The following is a 19,936-nucleotide window of genomic DNA, read 5'->3' as shown; positions in this document are numbered from 1 at the left end:
CAAAATGTCGATATTTTTAAATACCGTAAATTTGATAAGGTAGTCACAAAATCGAAATAGTGAGGCTCTCAAAAATTGAACCGTACTCCATACAAAATTTGTGTACCCTCACTACTTAGATTTTGTGGCCTTCAATTGAGAGGTTAGTTTTGATAGAGCACGTTATAAAATTAAAAGGGAAAAATAAATAAAATTTAAACATTTAATTATATATAATGTAAGGAGTGTAATTCCAAATTTTCTAAAAACTATTCAAATTTGAGCATTTTTTTGGAAATAGTAAATCTAATATGTACATCTAATAACAACATGATTCTGTTGTAAACAGAAATTCATCAAAAGTGACACCTCAGAAAAGCTAAAATATTGAATTTTTGGAACTTTTGATAGAGCACGTTTTTAAATATTAATTAAAGTAAATGTATATTTTGTAAAGATTCTTTTTAATAAAAAAATAAAATTTTGAAGAAGAACACAAAATCTTCTGAAAAATAATATCACATAAACTCATATTATTTTCTAATATATAACTATTTTATATAAAAATCAAATTCAATGATCTTAAAAGCGAAGGATAAACCTCAAAATTTACGAATATAATGAGTGGGAATATAATGCTTATCTATCATAAAACCATATGAAATATTAATTTTTGCTTTACGCCTAATTTTTGACGACAATTAGCAAAAAATGTTAAATGTTAACACTCAGTCCATTTGAATATGAAAAATAAAATTGACTTTGATTAAATGTTTTTATTTATCATGCAATTCTTCTTGCGACCAAAGATTTGAATAAAAGTTCAAAAAATAAGATAGCTTAAAAAATAATATACGGTAGTGTTTACTAATAGATGAATAGTATATAAATTCTATTAAAATGGATTTGATCCAAAAAAATATATAAAATTTGATCATAAATAAAATCGTTTTTAATTACTTCTTCATTTAAATTATAACAATTATTTTTGGTTTTATATTTTTTTGGATCAAATCCATTTTAATAGAATTTATATACTATTCATCTATTAGTAAACACTACCGTATATTATTTTTTAAGCTATCTTATTTTTTGAACTTTTATTCAAATCTTTGGTCGCAAGAAGAATTGCATGATAAATAAAAACATTTAATCAAAGTCAATTTTATTTTTCATATTCAAATGGACTGAGTGTTAACATTTAACATTTTTTGCTAATTGTCGTCAAAAATTAGGCGTAAAGCAAAAATTAATATTTCATATGGTTTTATGATAGATAAGCATTATATTCCCACTCATTATATTCGTAAATTTTGAGGTTTATCCTTCGCTTTTAAGATCATTGAATTTAAAAAAAAAAAAAAAAAAAAAAAGGTAGTGGGGCTTCCAGGCACTTCGTGCCTTCTAGCCCTGAGGATGAATGAGTATAATGAAGTTTTTTTTTTCTTGGGGGATGGCTTCCAGGCACTTCGTGCCTTCTAGCCCCCGAAGATGTTTAGTATAAATGAAGTCTCAACAAAGTCTTTACGAAGAAGTCTCAACAAAGTCTTTACGAAGAAGTCTTGACAAAACATTTACAAAGAAGTCTTTACAAAGTCTTTACAAAGTCTTTACGAAGAAGTCTTTACAAAACATAGACAAGAAAGTCTTTACAAAGTCTTTACGATGAAGAACTTTACAAAGTCTTTACAAAACATAGACAAGAAAGTTCATGAGAAATTAGATGAAGAAGTCTCAACAAAACATAGACAATGAGTGTAAATCAGACAAAAATAATGTTTAGGGTAGAAGGTTAGATATAACCTCTTTTCTAACCTCTTTTCTACCCTCTTGAATTTTCATGATTTCTTCGTCATAGGCACGGAGATAGGACGGTTATTTTACAAAACTGACAACACTTTGACCGAGTAGTTTTTTGTGCTGAACAATAAGTGTCATATAAACATCTGTCAAAAACCGTTTTTTACTTCACTTAAAATGCCACGTAAGCTACGTAAGAATATACGTAAGAGGAAGAGAGCATTGAAACATCCAATAGTAAAACTGACACCACAACAACAGTTGCAACAACAAATGATGAATGACCCCACTATGTTGCAACAAATGTCAAGCAATCCTATGCTTTTAAACCGAGTTTTTGGTGCACAGAGTGGAGGTTTAAGAGCGGCACTTTTAGCGAAAATGGCAGGCTATGGTGGAGCTGCAGACGGAACAGCCTATAACCCTCAAAGTCAAATGAATTTGAGTTCACTCAAAAATCAAATAGCAGATGTCAAAAAGTCAAACATAGACATACAGAAACAAATAAGTGAAAACGAAAAGAAACTAGAATATGACAGACACACAAAGAAACTCAATGAGTTAAACGTAGAGAAAAAGAAGAAAGAAGAACAACTGAAAGAACTAAGTACAGAGGAATATGCGAAAAAAGTGTCAGAAAAAGCAGCAGAAGTAGCAAAAATGGAACAAGATGTTATAAATTTGAAAAACCATACTACTCAATATAAAGTACTGAAAGATGAAGAAATAAAACAAAAAGCCATGAAGACATATATGGATAGCGATGAGTATAAAAAAGAAGTTGAAGCAAATGTAAAGGCAGAAAAACTTTTACAGTTGCAAAACCAAACCGTACAGTATGAAAACTTAGCACAAGAAAGTAAAAATAACGACGCGGCTATGCAAAAGGCAATGAAAAGCGCAGAATATATAAAAGCTAATAATGACTGGTTAGATGCCCAAGCCAACGCCAAAGCAGCCCAACTTATAGGGTCAATAAGGACAAAAATACAAGCGGATGAAGACAGTTCAAATGAAGCTTTAATGAATGCTGACTTTAAGAACGCCTTCGAAGCTCTTCATAGTAAGGTGAAACAAGTGAACGACTTCTCATCTGGAAAGAAACTGAAGTCTGAAGGTTTCGACAACGAGTTAAGAGAAGTAGCACAAAATATGACGAAAATAACAGATGCAGCAACGAGACAGGCAGTTCAAAGTGCCTATGACTCCGTTAGAGCAACTGTTGTGGAAAGTCAAGAAAAAGAGTTACAACAGACCAAAACAGACCTAGTAAATGCTTTCTTAAAACGAAAAGTCAGGTAGGACATTACGCTGCAGATGGAACATATGTGCCAGCTGGTGGAACTTATATACCACCAAACCCTCCAAGAGAAGCACCTGCACCAGGACTACCTAAAACATTTACATCGTCACATGGACACAGACACAGGCATGCACAACAACCAGCACAACAACCACCTCCACAACCAGCACAACAACCAACACAACAACCAGCACAGCAACCAACAGTTCAAAACCCTGCACAACAACAACCACAAACAGAGCAAGGACATAAAAGAAGTAGAGAACAAGGAAACCAAGAATTCTTAAAAATGCTTAAAGAAGAGTGTGGTTTCCCAGATACTGTTGACTTTAGTGACAGATATAAAGAAGCTATTGGAAAGTTCAAGGATGGAAATACTGACCCGAACCTATTTAGCTTTATGGCTCAGCACCAAAACGGATATAATCTCAAACCTGGAAAATACAAGCTCGCTAAGGGATATGATTTAATAGCATATCATCCAAATGACATGGATGAATTTACTCCGAGATATTTGATGTCAGAGCTAAATGACAATTCAACTTTCGTCATGAAACGCGTAAAAAATAGAGACGGAACGAAAGAACAAAAGCTTATGAATGCGGATGACGTAGATAGGGAAATTGTTGAAAACGGTCTCGGAATATATGAAATGCCAGCAGATGAGGTACAAGAAACTCCACAGGAAGAAGTTCAGATACAACCAGACATGGAAGAAATAGTTCAGCAACAACAGCTAGAAGAGCCTGAAGGAAACGAACAAGTCCTTCCTTTGGAAACTAACTTCACAGAACTAGATGAAGATTTGGAACAGCCGAAAAATCTTGACCCTCAACAAGAGTATGCGGAGAATATGGAATATTTCCAAGAGTCTAAAAAAAATTCGGCTGACATAGTAGAAGAATATCGAAAAATGTTTGCCGACATACAAAAGACTCCAACATCAGATGAAAATATCCAGCATAGAATGGAAGAACTGAAAAAAAATGTACACAAATACAACAACCCTTTTTACTTACGAGCATTTAACGTTCAATCTTTGGATGAACTCGGTGAAAATAAAAGGTTAAATTTCAAGAAAACATATAGAAATGAAACATTGTTTAAAGTTCATTCAGAACCTAACCAAGATGGAAACAAACCTACTTTGTTTCTGCAGACGATGGAACTACAATGAGATGGGGTCATAAAGCTAACCCGGATAGGTGGTTCATAAACTTACAACCACAATTCCAAAAAGTTGTGAGACGCAATGAATTGAATGGTGAACGAGATATAGCTGGTATTTTAAAGCGCGGCTTTAATGCCATTGAAAGATATGAAACATGCAGATATTTTGGACCAGTATGAAATGAACATGGCTGATGGAAAATATAACACCTGACGTTCTAGAACATTTATCTCAAAGAACTACACAGAACCATAGAGATGGTATATTTGGTGAAGAGTTTAGAAAGAAAGTTATGGACAGCCGAAGGAAGAGAACCTATTGTACATGACCTTGCAAACGAAAGTTTACAAAATGTCATAAAAACTTACTTTGCAGACAATGAACCGAGAAGGGATGAATATTTAAGTAAACTCAAATGGACAGTACCAAATGAAATGTTAGTATTGAAAAACATGTTCCTTGACAAAATAAAACCAACTACAGAAATAAACGACGCAAGACTGAAAGATTGGGTAAAAGCTTTCCCATTCACAAAAGATATAGTTGGTAACATGGAAAGAAAACCAGAATGGCTACAAAAACATATATTTGGAAACGAGCATATTCCATATGGACAGGCACTGTTTGAAGAGCTTGAACCGGAAACTCAGGAAAGAGTCATGCAAACAATACGCGAAGACTCAAATACAGACTATGACAAACTCTTTCTAGGATATAGGTTACCTGAGATGGCGACCAGAGCCAAAAGGCAAAAAGGACATGGGAAATTTGCAACATACTAGATGAACATAATGCAAAGATGCAACAACTTCAAGCAGAGGGCAATGAAGGAAAAAGAAGAGTTAAAAACTCAGTCAGGAAGAAAGTAAAGCTTGGTCCACGTGGGTTCTATTATGACATATAAATCCAACTATTCTATATTTTTACTCATATGAAATGTACGCCGCTCAGAATATAACGCCAAACAGTTTTGGATGCTATGAATGGAAATGTTTCCGAATGGTATAACGAATGCGACAATGCCATTAGAAGGTCAGAAATAGTTCCTGGAACTTACGAATATACAACTGCTGTTTCTTATGGAAACGTAGGTGAGTTTGGAGAAGGTTCTTCAACAACAGTAGATATTGCTTGCGACAGGTTTCATATTATTTCTATTGACAACTCATTCTTATACGTGGAACAAGACATTGAAATAAAACCTTCTGCCAAGTTGTTGACAAGAAAGGTTGCAATGGAATTTTCTATGTCGGATACCAATATGCTCCAGAAGTTTTCATGGGATATAAGATATATTCTAACTCTGACTTAGTTCAAAACAGTAACATGGGCAAACTATGAATGGTTCGCTTTGAGAAACTCAGTACAACCACAAGCTAGAGAACAAACAGACCAGTATGCAACTATTGAGAAAATAAGAGACTTGACCCTAACGTTCCAGGAGTTTATGTTAACCTTTCTGGACAAACTGCAGCAGCAGTAACCAAAGTAAAACTGAAACTTAGAGTTCCTTTGTCATCTTTCCTCATCTTCAGGTTTTTAAGATACTTGCCAAACTGGGCAGGAAAAATTTCTATCGAACTTACTCCAAGCAAAAATAACTTAGTCATTGCACCAACACAAGACCCATTCACTCTTACAGAAGTAGTGGGAACAAATAAAATGTCATTCGCCGACTTTTGCAAAAACAAAGTTGACTTAGACTTTGGTTTCTCAAACCTCAACACTGAAGTAAACTATTATTTCAATGCTGCTGGAGATGCTTGGGACCCAGTTAAGTTCACATGCGAAAAATTTGAATGCAAGAGAATAGAAAGCAGACTTGCAGTCTATATGTTGGACCCAGATATTTCAAATGCTTTAGCTGCCAAATATATTGCAGTTCCACTTATGTTCCCTATACACCAAATATCTGTCAAAGACTTTGCAGGTGAAGTTGGAAACCAAAGTGCTGACCCAGGTGCAAGAACAGATATTGCCTTAACAACTGCAATGAAACATGCAGATACTATGTTTGTACTGTTCAGACGAACTATAAATGACTATTCTTGTTTCTACAACCCTGGTATTAAATATCATATAAACATAGATGGCAAATACTATCCAAGAGAAGAATATTCTACAGTTGAGGATATGAGGTCATACAACTTGACATTAGATGCTATGAACTTTAACAACAACTTCACAACAACCATTAACCCTGAAATGCAAAGTTCTATTATGCCATATGTGAAAGTATGGACTCATACAGGAGGTCAAAAAACTCAATATACAAATGGAGACCGTTCAAACTTTTGGCTTGGCATTCCATTTGCTGACTCAGAAGACTTTATGGGTGGTATTTCAACTGTTGGTACTGTACAAATACAATATACTGGTGACAGAGACGGTCCAGATGAATTGAAAGCAAAGAAGTTTACAAAACCAATAGCACTTTTCACGGAAGATGCTCTTTTGAAGATTCGTTCGATGAAACCTGCTGGGGCTCCTCAGATTGGCATAACGACAGCTTCCATCGAGCAGATTTTGGCAGCAGGTCAGTAAGTTGTTCTTGAACTGACTTCTCTCCGTCAAATATTGACAGTACGCCAGTTTTGACATAATATTGTATTATAAACTTACCTTTAGAAATATCTGTAAGTTTTGTTGTTATATTTTTGTCTGCTTCAAGAACTTTCACCATTTCAGTTATACCAACTTTCTTTGCTTTATGAAAATATTTTGGTTCAGCAAAGACTGCTATTCTATAACATTTTCCATTGTTTGTATAAAGAACTATTCTGTCAATGTATTTGTATTGTTTGTGTGTGTAAACTTTGTTCTGCTTCAATTCGAAGAGATACTCAAATACGTCCATCTTTTTATTCTAAGTAAAATGTCATTTCCGAAAAATAGAAGCGTAAGTGTTTCAAAAGGTTTAATGGCGGTGGCAGATGTGAAGTTAAATTCACCAACTCAAACAAACAGTCAAAGTGTTATTGTCAATGTCAAAGACAGAGATGTTGAAGTGGGGAAACCATACGAGGACGAAGATGGTATAACAATAGTTCCTGTAAAAGAACAACCAACATACCCTGAAGTTAGCAGAGACTTAAGTTCTGTTGCAGATATTCGAAACGACTACCAACAACTGAAAGACAAACTTCAAACTCAGGAGAAGATTTGTCAAGCTTTAGGTATAATGTTAAACTTGGTCGAACACAACCCTGTAAAGGTGAGCTCCTATGTCATTGCACCTCATGAAGTTTTGAAAGAACTATTGAAACTTTTGACAGAGGCAGACGATATAAACATCAAAGAAATAGAACCCGACATTAGTTGCTGTGGTGTTTCATATAATGTCATTGACAAGATATACGTTATGAAAGGAGGTGAAACGTTGAACTTAAAGTATAGTTTCCCAGACGTTATAAAAATATTTGACGACCACAACATTTCATTAAAATTTATTTGCTAAGTAAATGGCAGAAGACATAATGGTTTATACTATTACGACTAAAAACCCTGAGTCATATAATTCTATAACAACAAACTTACAAAGTCCTCAAGGACGATATTGTAAACTAACCTTAAACACAATGACGACTAAAGCCTGTTTTGCTCTTTTGACACCAGAAGACTTTATTGTTGTGAATGGTAAAAAATACTCCTTTGAAGATACTTACTCAGATATACCACCAACAGGTTTTGTTGACTTATTTAATACTTTAAGGACGGATGTAACATGTGCTGCAACTAGAGCAGGTTTCATTATGTTTGGATGTCCGACTGAGTTTACTATAAACGATATGAGCTATAATACAAAACTTATATCTGGTTTTTACTACCAACAGTTTCCTATAACAGGAAAAGGTGTCATACAAGGAATGTCTATTCCATTGACTTTAAGCACACCTATTTTATATATTGTTTCAAACTTAGGTTCAAAGTGTTATTCGAATGTCGACAGAAACTACTATGACCAAAAGATACTCATGCGTATAAACAACACATTCTCTGCTGGTTTGCCTATTGTTCATTCGAATGCAGAGTTTTCAGCTTTAGTGAACTCAAACACTTTAGCAAACATAAACTTAACCTTAGTCGACGCAAACTTTGTTCCTGTAAAACTTTTATGTCCTATGTATTTGTCAATGACGGCAGAAAGTTTCGAATTGGAAGATGCAACTGGTGAAAGTATTGTATTACAAGAACAACTTCAACAACAAATAGCTCAAGAACAACAAATGCAACAAATGGAACAACAAAGTCAAGAATAAAAAAATAATATTTTTTTTTATTTTTATAAAAATGTACAGAATAGATGTTTCAGATTTTTATGACTTCCAAGCATTCAGAAATATGTGTCCATTTAGAGACTATAACAAAGCAGTCGAGAATTTGAAACGTTTAGTCATTTATGTTGACTCTGCCCCAGAATGTTATGTCATGAAAGAATGGGATGTAGTCTTTAACAAACCAAGAGCAACAATAGTGTCTGAACAAGAATGTAGACAGAAACTTAAGAAAATAAAAGTTGTACAAGTTGGAATGAAGATGTTAGATGCTTGGGATATCTTATTGTCAAAGTTAGAAGATTTTTCAGTTCGAGGTATAAAGTTTTATACACCTTCTCCAAACTTCTATTCTATCTTCACTGGATATAAATACGAACAAGTAGAATGGAAAGAAAATATTATAGAAGCTTGGTTAGACCATGTCAAAGAAATTATATGCAATGGAAACGAAAAGGTTTATGAGTATATCTTATGTTGGTTTGCAAACATCTTACAACATCCAAGTGCTAAAAATGAAACTGCTCTCATTATAATTGGAAAGCAAGGAACTGGTAAGAACACATTCTTTACAGATATTTTGTGCAAACTGTTAGAAGGCTATTCGAACCCGAATATGACAAACTTAGAAAACATCTGTGGCAAGTTTAACTCCTCAATAGAGAATATGAAACTTATAGTATGCAACGAACTTCAAAGTATAGATACAACAAAAGTTTTAAACTCAGATGCTTTGAAGAGTCTTATAACAGACAAAGTTGGAGTTGTTGAAAGAAAGTATAAAGACCAAAGAGTTTGTGAAAATGTTGCAAACTTCATTATGGTTTCAAACAATGCTGTTCCGATGAAGTTAGAAAGTTCTGACAGAAGATATGTAGTTGTCAGAACGTCAGATTCTCATATGCAAGATACAGAATATTTTGACGACTTAGCAGAAACTTTGACATCTGACTTTTACAACCACTTGTTCTCATATTTTGACATTAGATATTTCTAAGTTCAATCCAAGACAAATTCCATATACCGAAGAGAGACAAACATTGTTAGAAGCAAACAAGAGTGTATATGAACTGTTTATAGATGAGACTAACTTTGAGTGTTTAGATGAAAGGTCATTGTACGATGAATATAAACAATATTGTCAAGAATATGGTTATATGGCAGCGTCTAAACGAACATTCTTGGCAAATGTCAAAAATCTTTTAGACATACAGAATGGTGTATATACAAAGAAAATTTTTTATGAGTAAATTTAAAAAAAAATATTTTTTTATCCGATAGAAAAGATGACAGAAAAATTAACTTTTTACATAGCGCCAGACCCTTCTTGCCCACATCTTTTTAAGCCACAAAGCGAAATTCCACAAACAGAAGAAAGCGAAATTCCACAAACAGAAGAAACATATAGAGACCTAGATAACGAAAATGGATATGCGCTATTCTGGTTAGATTGTCCTTATGAAATGTATGAAAAAAAGGCTTTATATGAAGAATATAGAAAATATTGTCATGAAAACGATATAAGACCAAGCTCTAGAGAAAAATTCTATGCTAGTATAAAACATCTTTTCGAAGTTCGGAATGGCAAATATAGAAAGAAATAATTTTTCTGAGTAAATTTTAAAAAAAATATTTTTTTATCCGATAGAAAAGATGACGAAATATATTTCAGTCAACAAGTACATGACAGAAGTCAAAGAAGAACTAGACCCATTCGCTTATTTGAATGTTTACTTCTACCATTTTGAAAAGTCTTCATTCAGCAAAGTTTGGAACATCGAACCAGTTAAGTTTGCTATTGTGACTAAAAATGGTGCGAAATTTGAAGACTTAGACATAGAAGGTTTGTTAGCAGTCAAAGAAAATTTTGACAGAAGGTTTTCAAACCTTAAAGAAGGCAAAGCATACAAACTTGTTATACCTTATGAACCAAAGAAAGCAGACGACTATGAATATTATGAGTCTAAGATAGTTGAAGTTCAGGGTAGATTGGGTAAAAAGATTTTAGAGTCTAAACCAGTGTTTGCTCCTAAAGAGGAAGAGAACATTGACATTGACCCAGAAATGTTCTAAAAATAAAATTTTATTTTTACATGTCAAATTTCTTTTTCTCTGGAACTGGCTCTGGTTCTTTCTTCTCTTCTTCTACTTTCTTTTCTTTCTTCTCTCTCTTCTTCTTCTTCTCTGGTGGAGTTATGTCAAACTTCTCAGAACCATATTTTTGTAAAAGGTCTTTGTCCTTTAATAGCTCTTCTATTCTGTTTTCTATTTCATCTTCAAGAACAGCGCATGTGTCTTCTTTGCATTCTAAGAACTTTTGTTGGACTTCATCTTTCCAATCGGCGTCATCTCTGTCAACAAGTCTGTCATTGACAAATTTTAAGACTTCTCTGCTTAATGTTTTATGGTTCTTGTCATATTCCCAGAAACAGAACTTTAGAACAAATTCCCCTTTCTTGTTTACACTATGTAAGATTTTATGGTCTACAGATGTTTTGCTGTCAAAAAGTTTGTCTCGAATATAGATAGCGAAATCGCTAGACATTTTCAAAAAGATAAAAATTTTAATTTTTCTAAAAATATGTTAGAAAAAAAGTTTGCTGACATTGACAAGAAATTTGAGAATGTTTTAAACAAGAACAAGAGGAAGTTGGAAAATGCTCAGATAAAACCCATACATGACAAGTTCCTATTTGCTCAGAATGGTATAACAGGTCTAATCGCACCACCTGGGTCGGGTAAGACTTTCACTTATCTTAAAATGGCTGCACAACAACAAGAACTAGATGAGAAGAACCCATTCTATGAGTTAGTAGTCATTTGTAGTACTTCTGGTCAATTTGACCAAACCGTCAATTCGTTCAAAGATATTATAAAGAAATCTAAGTTAGTATGTATAAAGGATACTGAGTTGTTAGATTGGATAAAGAAGTACCAAAGAAGAGTTTTGAAGTATAATGCTATAAATGAGTATGTCAATTCGAAGTTTAAAGACCCAAATGAGGAAATGCAGAGAATATTAGAGAAGAAACACTTCAGAAACAAACAGAAAGAGATAGAATACATTTCGAAGAAATTGCAATCTTACGATTGGAAGACCTACCCTCATAGATGTCTTCTTATCTTAGATGACTTTGCTTCTCATCCTTTGTTAAAGAATAGAGAACAAGATATGTGTCGAATTCTTAAGAAGCTCAGACACTTTAACATCTCTGTTGTCATTTGTGTACAGACAGCAAAGAGTTTAAGTAAGGATGTAAAGAGAATACTTACTGATATCATACTTTTCCCCGGATTGTCCGAAGACGATTTCATGGAACTTATGAAAGAGTCCATGGCAGGTAAGTTTGACAGACATGAACTATGGGAGAAGTACAAAGTCATACAAGACCCTCATACTTCTTTCAGAATTCATATCTACGCGAACAAAGTTCAAATTGTAAAAAGTCAATAAAAATAAATGGTTCATCTACCCTACTTGTTTGAAGTTGTCAAAATACTCTGTTATTTTTTCCTTTAACAATGGCAAATCTTCTTTGAAGGTAAGAATTGTACAACCTTTAATATCATAGTGTGTTTGAGGTAACGTATCTTGAACTATTTGTTTCACATCTTCATTCGGTGTCATTGAAATCGGTAAGTTTTCGCGATAGAACCAATTTCTGTCAGATTTGTAAATCTTAGCAAGGTCGTAAAAGCTTTTGTTGTTTCTTCTGACTAAATGCAACATAACCATATCTCTGTCTTCTTCATTTTCCATCTCTTCAGTATAAATCATATACTTATAGTTCTTTTCCTTTCCTTTTGGTACCGAACGTGGTATTCTTTTCTGTATGTTTTTGTCTTCTTTCATCATATCTTCTCTCTGCTTTGTACAAAGTTCGTCAAGTAGCATAAGTATGTAGATTGCATAACGAGGTGAAGCCCACATTGCTATTGAACTAACTAGGAACTTATGAACATATATACCTTTTAGATGTGATGGTAAGTTTTGTCTGTCTTGGTACATCTTTTTAAGTTCTACATGTTCAAACTCACTGAGGAGTTCATGAGTGCTATTTAATTCAAACCAATCTTGTGGTTTCATAGTATCTGGAGCAAAACATGCTGTCAAAATACTTTGCATTTGGTACATATCGTCTTTGACCGAACGAATGAGACGGAGTTGTTTGTTAAACTGTATGTACTCATATTCTTCATTTATGTCTTCATGGACTATAACTGTTGTTGTGTTCTCTGTTGTTGACATATCTGTCTTTATATTCCGGATAAAAAAATAAATAAAAATAAAAATAACTTTATTTTTTCTATCTTAAGGAAATTCACGATTTTCATCGTAAATGTTTTGTCAAGACTTCTTCGTAAATGTTTTGTCAAGACTTCTTCGTAAATGTTTTGTCATGATTTCATCGTAAATGTTTTGTCATGATTTCATCGTATATGTTTTGTCAAGACTTCTTCTTCGTAATGAGCGTAAATGACCAAAAAATAATGTTTAGGGTAGATGGGTAGATATAACCTCTTTTCTACCCTCTTTTCTACCCTCTTGAATTTTCATGAATTTTCATGATTTCATCGTATATGTTTTGTCAAGACTTCTTCGTAAATGTTTTGTCAAGACTTCTTCGTAAATGTTTTGTCATGATTTCATCGTAAATGTTTTGTCAAGACTTCTTCGTAAATGTTTTGTCAAGACTTCTTCGTAAATGTTTTGTCATGATTTCATCGTAAATGTTTTGTCATGATTTCATCGTATATGTTTTGTCAAGACTTCTTCTTCGTAATGAGCGTAAATGACCAAAAAATAATGTTTAGGGTAGATGGGTAGATATAACCTCTTTTCTACCCTCTTTTCTACCCTCTTGAATTTTCATGAATTTTCATGATTTCATCGTATATGTTTTGTCACCTCTTGAATTTTCATGATTTCATCGTAAATGTTTTGTCATGATTTCATCGTATATGTTTTGTCAAGACTTCTTCGTATATGTTTTGTCAAAACTTCTTCTTCGTAATGAGCGTAAATGACCAAAAAATAATGTTTAGGGTAGATGGGTATATCTAACCCGATATCTACCCTCATTTCTACCCCAGTTATTTTATAAGCGTTTTACATGGTAAACATTGTGAATTCGTGAAATTCTAAACAATTTCGTAGCTTCAATTTCTTCTTTTAGTACATCGAATGTTTTAACGATACCGAAGGTTTCTTTATATTTCTTCTTGACATCTGAAAGAAGGAAATCGTCAGCTGTTGGATAGTTTTTGTTTAGAAATGTCAACATGTCCATTTTATCTTCTGCTGGTTTCTCTGCCTCCCTCTTTAAGTCAGCATAGTCGTTTCGCATACGTTCTATCTCTTTGACGGAGTAGTTATATTTCCTCATTGCTGCTTTACATTTAGAACATTGTGGGTTCATTTTTGCGTTATATTCTGAAACCTTACCTGCTAGTATGACTAAGGCGTCAATTGCTCTCTTTAACTCAAAAGTTGCGGGTTTTATCTGTTCATTCCATATCTTACCTCTTCTATCTTTATCTCTTATCTGCCATACACATTCAGCAACTAACGAAACAAAGTTGTCGTAGGTCTTAAACTCCCCAGATTTGTATATGTCAGAGATGTTCTTATATACCATATCGCAATCTTTGTCCATGACTTTGTGGTTGCAATGAAATCCAAGAAACTCATAGTTAACCTTTCGTATGAACTTCTTTATTTCTACTGAGTCAGTTGCTTTGACTTCTATTTCATCGAATTCTGGAATAGTAAGCTTTTGTTGTTGGATTTCAGGCAATTTGGGTAAATGGTCAATAATATCCTGCATTTCATAAAGATATTCTTCATCTGTTTCATCTTTTGCAGTGCAATCTAAATCTCCTTGGAGAAGTTCTTGCTTTATCTTCTGGATTTCTGTTTCGAAAGTATATGAAGAAGGAATGAAGCTTTTCATCTCTACTAACATTGAAGTTGGGTTCATGACTAACGAGTTTGGTGCTGTTGTTGCTAACATGTTCTTACAATAAAAATAAAAAATATTTTTTTAAAAAAACTAACTTTATTTTTTATTTCGGGAAAATTCATGAAAATTCAAGAGGGTAGAAAACATGTACGAAGAAGTCTTGACAAAACATTTACGATGAAATCATGACAAAACATTTACGATGAAATTCATGACAAAACATTTACGATGAAATCATGAAAATTCATGAAAATTCAAGAGGGTAGAAAAGAGGGTAGAAAAGAGGTTATATCTAACCTTCTACCCTAAATTATATTTTTGGGTCATTTACGCTCATTACGATGAAGAAGTCTTGACAAAACATTTACGAAGAAGTTTTGACAAAACATTTACGAAGAAGAAGTTTCGACAAAGCATATACGATGAAGAAGTTTCGACAAAACATTTACGATGAAATCATGAAAATTCATGAAAATTCAAGAGGGTAGAAAAGAGGGTAGATATCAGGTTATATCTAACCTTCTACCCTAAACATTATTTTTACTGAATTTAGCAACAAAATGAACGAGGTCAGGATGTATGTAAATACCTTTGAATTCATTCATAACACCCTTTGTAAGCTCATAAAATGCTTGTTTTGAGGTCGAGCCACTTTTGGCTCCACCGTATTCTTTCAACCTGAAGCATTTAATATATGTAAAAATATATTGTTTTAAAATGGTATGCCATATAGCTTCTTGAATTTGTTAAGAAGTATTCGAACGTATTTTCCATCTGTATCTCTAGTGTTTACATAAGCATAGCCCGCCTTAGTAAAATATACTTGTAATTTCCTATAGTTTACGCCGGTATAAAAGTAGAAAGAGTCTTGTTCTTCGCATAGTAGTAAAACTCAAACGTATGCTTGCCATAGTCTGTAATTTCAATTGTTTCATCTTCTAGTTCGTCGACAAATTCGAATATAATATCTCTAAATCTACCCTTGTTCTTATTGTTTTCAGAATAAGTGACCCAACGTAAGTTTTCAAGTCTATTGTCGTTTCTTATATGGTTTATATGGTCTACAAAAGGTAAATTGTTAGGATTCGGTATAAAATGAGTTGCAATGACAACATGTTTAAAATAGTGTTTTCCACCCATCTTCATATCAGCATATCCGTCATTTCGCTCCCATTCGCTTAAAACTCTTTTTGTCTTTTTGTTTCTGACTTCAAATGACTCACAACAGTGAATTTCATATTTCTCATCTAACAAACAAGTTTCCCAACGGTCTTCTCCAACAAACTCAGCGTACATTTCAAATAAAATAAAAAAAAATATATTGTTTTAAAAATAAATTGTTTTCAAGAGTTTTCTACGATGAAATTCATGAAAATTCAAGAGGGTAGAAAAGAGGGTAGATATCAGGGTAGATCTACCCTTCTACCCTAAACATTATTTTTACTGAATTTAGCAACAACTTTCTCTCAATTGGGGCTGTGGCATAATCTTTGCGTAAGCGGTTCAGACCTTCTTCGATTTGTATTGGAATTGGTAGTAATTTGGATTGAGATTGGAATTGCTGGAACTGAGGTGCAGGGGCTGGTGCTTTAGGTTCCTCTGGTTTGGGAATGGGCTCGGTTGGTGGGACGTCGGACATTCGTTTGTGGCTTAACCGTCGGACCACAACGATAAAAATCTCTGCTCCTAGCAGTACTGCTACTGACAGTAGCAGTACTTTTACTGACAGTAGCAGTACTTTTTCTGACAGTAGCAGTACTTTTACTGACAGTAGCAGTACTTTATCGTCGAAAACCCTCTCAAATTTTCCTTTTTTCTGCTCCTAGCAGTACTTTTACTGTCAGTAGCAGTACTTTTACTGTCAGTAGCAGTACTTTTACTGTCAGTAGCAGTACTTTTTCTGACAATAGCAGTACTTTTTCTGACAGTAGCAGTACTTTTACTGACAGTAGCAGTACTTTTACTGACAGTAGCAGTACTTTTACTGACAGTAGCAGTACTTTTACTGACAGTAGCAGAGATTTTTATCGTCCAACTTTACAAATGTAAACTTATATCGTTCTATTTTCTTCACTAGGGTCTAACACCAAAATAACCTTACAAATGTAAACTTATATCGTTCTATTTTCTTCACTAGGGTCTAACACCAAAGTAACCTATGTACATGAAATTTCACTGCATAAAAGGAAAAAACCTGCGCGAATCGGGATTTGAACCGAGGTCTTCGACGCCTTTAACGAGGTAGCCCATACCACTGAGCTATGAGCCGCTTACATATTCACAAAAATAAATTGTTTTCATGAGTTTTCTACGATGTTAGAAAAAATGTTATTTTCTAATATCTTCACATTCAATACTTTTTCAGCACTTTTCCGTAGTTATATATGAAAGACAATTCGAGATAAAAGTCATAGTACAATGGAATAATATGTTGCACACCGTTTGTTGTGAACCAAACTTGAAAGTCAGAGAAACTGTTACTAGGTGGTTCGTAGAATTTAGAAGCAAAGTCATAAAAGTCCTTACCGATACAAAGAAAACTGTTGTTGCTTGAACTGAAACTTGCATGACACATAACATTTTGAGGGTCAAACACGTTTCTATAAACTGTCAAATCTGCTGGTGGGCGTATAAATTTAAACGGACCGTCAGGTGGCAATGGTTCGTTCTGGTTTAGTAACCGAAGAAATTGTGCCCAAGAACGTTTGTCTACTTCCCAAAATAAAAACTCTGTACTTCTTGGAGGGTTAATTTCAATCCTTTGAAATGAAACGGTGGAATTCATCTTGTTGTATTCTAGTTTTAGATAGTACGTTCCATTTAGTAAAGAGTCGTATTTTTCTTGAAATTCCCAGTAGTATTTGTTTATTTGAGTTTGAAAGTCATTTAGAGTTTTCTCAAGACTTTCGTCTGAACGAACTGTAAAGATTCTCATTTCGTCAAATTTGTCTATTAGACCATTAGAACCTTCATATTGCCCATGAAAATATACTGCGAACATAAATGCGTTAGTTCTTTTTGAAAACAAAACTCTTCTAAATCCTATTGCCTTTGCATCTGAAGGACTTTGAAGCCAACGAATTGGAAAGTCAAACCTGTAAGTACGGGATGAAATTTCTTCATCTGATATTGTCCTACCAGCATTTGTAAAGATATAGTCTAACGGTTTTGTATCTGCTACTTTTGTTCTTTGTTTTTCAACCTGAAACATTTAATATATGTAAAAATATATGGTTTTAAAAAACGTTTTTACTTCATGCAATATTTTATTTCATGCAACGTTTTACTTCATGCAATGTTTAACTATTTCACCATCTTCTTTAACAGCCCAATATTTCCTTTTCGATATTACATGAACTTCGGAAAATACCTTATCTAGCTTAAAACAGCCCATCTTCTCACCGACCATTCCCATTTCAATGAGTTTGTTGTACCCTTCTTCGTTCGTCATGAGTGCGTCAATGTTCTCATAGTAAACCTTCACTTTGGATTTGACTTCGGAGAAGAATTTGTTGTAGTTGTCAAGGACTGCCTTTGCGAACTGAGGGTAAGACCAATGTTCGACAATAGGTTTTAATGTGGTTACTAAGCCACTTTGACCTTGAGTGAATTCGTACTTCAAAACAAAAGGGGAGAACCTTTCAACAAAGTTGTCGACCTTCTCATAATGTTTACTCTTCATCTCTTGAGGTTTCTTAATGGAATATCCCCATGTCGAATTCATAAGCAATTTGAGTGTCATTGCAAGTTTGGGGTTTGAAGCTTTCCTAATATCATACAGTTGTTGTATGACTTTTCCAACTGTATAGTTCCTTCCCGGGAACTCACCATCTTCGTTTGGAATTCCAGTCGGGATATATTGGACGAACCTCATGTACGCAGCGTTAAGGTCGACATAGTATATCTTTTCATCTGAGTCGAACTTGTCGCATCCAATCGGACCAGTTCGTGGAAATTCAAGTGAGTCTCTTATCTTCTGAGAAACTTCTCCTGTTATCTCATAAACATCGTCGAAGCAACCTGTTTCATATAAAACCTTCTGAGCTAACTCTGATGCTCTCCAATACAATTTGACGTCGATTGGATTTCTCAATGGAAGTTTGTTTATAGCATCTTGAAGTTCTTGCAACCTCATTGGAAGTTCTTCTGGTTCAGGTTGGTATCCGAACAATCCAACTCCTTTTGGAGCTGTGTACTTCTTTTGTACTAGAACTTTGTCTGGAACAACTTTTGGTCTTGCTAACAGTGAAAAGTTTGTTTCGTCTTTTGGTACAAAAGTTTCTGTCAGCTTGTCATCTGGAATTGGTTCCAACAAACCTTTCTCGAAAAGAATGTTTACAGCTCTGACAATGTTGCACTTGCCTTTTCCGAACATAAGACTTTCGTTCAACATGAAGTGGTTGTGGACAATTACAATCTTCAACCATGGCAATTTGAAGTCAACAACATAGTCGTCATGTGAAGAACCTTTAGCTGTAGGTATGTTGACTCGGATATTGACATTTGCCAACGGTGCAATTTTTGCCAATTGACCTCTGAGAATGTACCTTGTCTTCACACATGACTCAAGATACTTCATTTTCTCATCTGTAACAAGACCAGAGTTCCTGAGACATGTAAGAATGCAAGGTTCATTGACAATTGTTTCAATTGAATTGTAAATTCCATACCTTGTCAAGTCAATGTCAGACTTATTTATGAAGGGGAAGTATCCAGCATGTTGTCTGACTGCTTGAGGGTTAGGTTGGTACCATTCGAACTTGACACTTGCAATTCCTTCAATTGCATTCAAAATGTCTGAGTCGGAGTCAACCATTTGTTCTCTCTTTGTAGTCTTGAAAGCGTCAAGAAGCATTGCAGCTGTTGTGACATTGCCATGTGCATAGTAAATATGACCATCTAAATCTGTTACGGTTAGTCTGAGATTGTATCCTTTCTTATTTCCATCTTGTATGGCAGCAAGTACTCCCATGAAGCCTTCTTTGTTCTTTCCTTCGTCAAAGTTTACTGTAAAGGTTCGACCAGATGTAATTTTACTTCTAACTTCACGGTACTTTTCATATGCATATCTTGTTCTTTCCATGGGAGCATGTGCGTCTTCACCTTTTCCTTTTTTCCTTCTCAAAGGATGCAATTGTTCGTCATGTTTCCAGTAGAATCTGGCAAAGCCGTCGTGTCCTTCAACTTGAGGTTCACTAACATCGAAAGGCATGTCCATAAGACGTTCTTCTTCTAACCTCTCTAGTCTGTTTGGATAATTTGCGCGCGCTGTTTCTAAGTCCATTTCGTAGCGAAGACCAGACAATTTGTCATAGACTTTTATGGGTCTTCCCTTCCTATATTTAAAATTCTTCGAAACTTTCCAACCATATCTTTCTAACTCTGCTTTTATTCTAGCAGATTTTCTATCCATTCTATATGGGGGCATTTTTATAAAAATAAAAAA

At 34.2% G+C, this 19,936-nt stretch overlaps 11 protein-coding genes and 4 pseudogenes across 15 annotated transcripts, besides 4 other annotated features; 8 read left to right on the top strand and 7 right to left on the bottom strand.

Moving 5' to 3' along the window:
- Positions 1–316: 316 nt before the first annotated feature.
- Positions 317–354: a mobile genetic element.
- Positions 317–354: a terminal%2Cinverted (terminal inverted repeat of Banshee-A3 transposon ID:TVAGG3_0342670).
- A 975-nt stretch (positions 355–1,329) lies between these two features.
- Positions 1,330–1,422: a terminal%2Cinverted (terminal inverted repeat of Maverick-3 transposon ID:TVAGG3_0342450).
- Positions 1,330–19,936: part of a mobile genetic element that runs on past the window's edge.
- Positions 1,957–3,952, top strand: TVAGG3_0342660 (annotated as a pseudogene). Its single transcript has one exon. A coding segment is annotated over exon 1 (1,996 nt).
- TVAGG3_0342650 lies at positions 5,532–6,797 on the top strand (annotated as a pseudogene). Its single transcript has one exon. A coding segment is annotated over exon 1 (1,266 nt).
- TVAGG3_0342640 (protein of unknown function, DUF4106 family) lies at positions 7,174–7,710 on the top strand (the record flags this gene model as incomplete). Its single annotated transcript, XM_051230787.1, has 1 exon — positions 7,174–7,710. The coding sequence occupies one exon, from the start codon at positions 7,174–7,176 to the stop codon at positions 7,708–7,710; it is 537 nt and encodes a 178-aa protein (XP_051100517.1).
- TVAGG3_0342630 (uncharacterized protein) lies at positions 7,715–8,512 on the top strand (the record flags this gene model as incomplete). The annotated part of the gene is made up of 1 exon (XM_051230786.1): positions 7,715–8,512. The coding sequence occupies one exon, from the start codon at positions 7,715–7,717 to the stop codon at positions 8,510–8,512; it is 798 nt and encodes a 265-aa protein (XP_051100516.1).
- On the top strand, positions 8,544–9,777 carry TVAGG3_0342620 (annotated as a pseudogene). The gene has a single exon. A coding segment is annotated over exon 1 (1,234 nt).
- Positions 9,814–10,131, top strand: TVAGG3_0342610 (uncharacterized protein; the record flags this gene model as incomplete). Its single annotated transcript, XM_001313671.1, has 1 exon — positions 9,814–10,131. One exon carries the CDS (start codon positions 9,814–9,816, stop codon positions 10,129–10,131), a length of 318 nt encoding a protein of 105 aa, XP_001313672.1.
- Positions 10,181–10,600, top strand: TVAGG3_0342600 (protein of unknown function, DUF4108 family; the record flags this gene model as incomplete). Its single annotated transcript, XM_051230785.1, has 1 exon — positions 10,181–10,600. The coding sequence occupies one exon, from the start codon at positions 10,181–10,183 to the stop codon at positions 10,598–10,600; it is 420 nt and encodes a 139-aa protein (XP_051100515.1).
- Positions 10,617–11,072, bottom strand: TVAGG3_0342590 (uncharacterized protein; the record flags this gene model as incomplete). The annotated part of the gene is made up of 1 exon (XM_001313672.1): positions 10,617–11,072. The coding sequence occupies one exon, from the start codon at positions 11,070–11,072 to the stop codon at positions 10,617–10,619; it is 456 nt and encodes a 151-aa protein (XP_001313673.1).
- On the top strand, positions 11,109–11,981 carry TVAGG3_0342580 (protein of unknown function, DUF4106 family; the record flags this gene model as incomplete). The annotated part of the gene is made up of 1 exon (XM_001313673.1): positions 11,109–11,981. One exon carries the CDS (start codon positions 11,109–11,111, stop codon positions 11,979–11,981), a length of 873 nt encoding a protein of 290 aa, XP_001313674.1.
- Positions 11,997–12,776, bottom strand: TVAGG3_0342570 (KilA, N-terminal/APSES-type HTH, DNA-binding family; the record flags this gene model as incomplete). The annotated part of the gene is made up of 1 exon (XM_001313674.1): positions 11,997–12,776. The coding sequence occupies one exon, from the start codon at positions 12,774–12,776 to the stop codon at positions 11,997–11,999; it is 780 nt and encodes a 259-aa protein (XP_001313675.1).
- On the bottom strand, positions 13,627–14,541 carry TVAGG3_0342560 (organellar and viral DNA polymerase type B; the record flags this gene model as incomplete). The annotated part of the gene is made up of 1 exon (XM_001313675.1): positions 13,627–14,541. One exon carries the CDS (start codon positions 14,539–14,541, stop codon positions 13,627–13,629), a length of 915 nt encoding a protein of 304 aa, XP_001313676.1.
- TVAGG3_0342550 lies at positions 15,203–15,786 on the bottom strand (annotated as a pseudogene). Its single transcript has one exon. A coding segment is annotated over exon 1 (584 nt).
- On the bottom strand, positions 15,905–16,129 carry TVAGG3_0342540 (uncharacterized protein; the record flags this gene model as incomplete). Its single annotated transcript, XM_001313676.1, has 1 exon — positions 15,905–16,129. The coding sequence occupies one exon, from the start codon at positions 16,127–16,129 to the stop codon at positions 15,905–15,907; it is 225 nt and encodes a 74-aa protein (XP_001313677.1).
- TVAGG3_0342530 (uncharacterized protein) lies at positions 16,841–17,701 on the bottom strand (the record flags this gene model as incomplete). Its single annotated transcript, XM_051230784.1, has 1 exon — positions 16,841–17,701. The coding sequence occupies one exon, from the start codon at positions 17,699–17,701 to the stop codon at positions 16,841–16,843; it is 861 nt and encodes a 286-aa protein (XP_051100514.1).
- On the bottom strand, positions 17,774–19,903 carry TVAGG3_0342520 (DNA/RNA polymerases family; the record flags this gene model as incomplete). Its single annotated transcript, XM_051230783.1, has 1 exon — positions 17,774–19,903. One exon carries the CDS (start codon positions 19,901–19,903, stop codon positions 17,774–17,776), a length of 2,130 nt encoding a protein of 709 aa, XP_051100513.1.

Source organism: Trichomonas vaginalis, chromosome V, assembly GCF_026262505.1.
Source record: "Trichomonas vaginalis G3 chromosome V, whole genome shotgun sequence".
NCBI lineage: Eukaryota > Parabasalia > Trichomonadida > Trichomonadidae > Trichomonas > Trichomonas vaginalis.
Note: the sequence above shows the minus strand (reverse complement) of the source record. Positions and strands in the feature narration are given on the sequence as shown.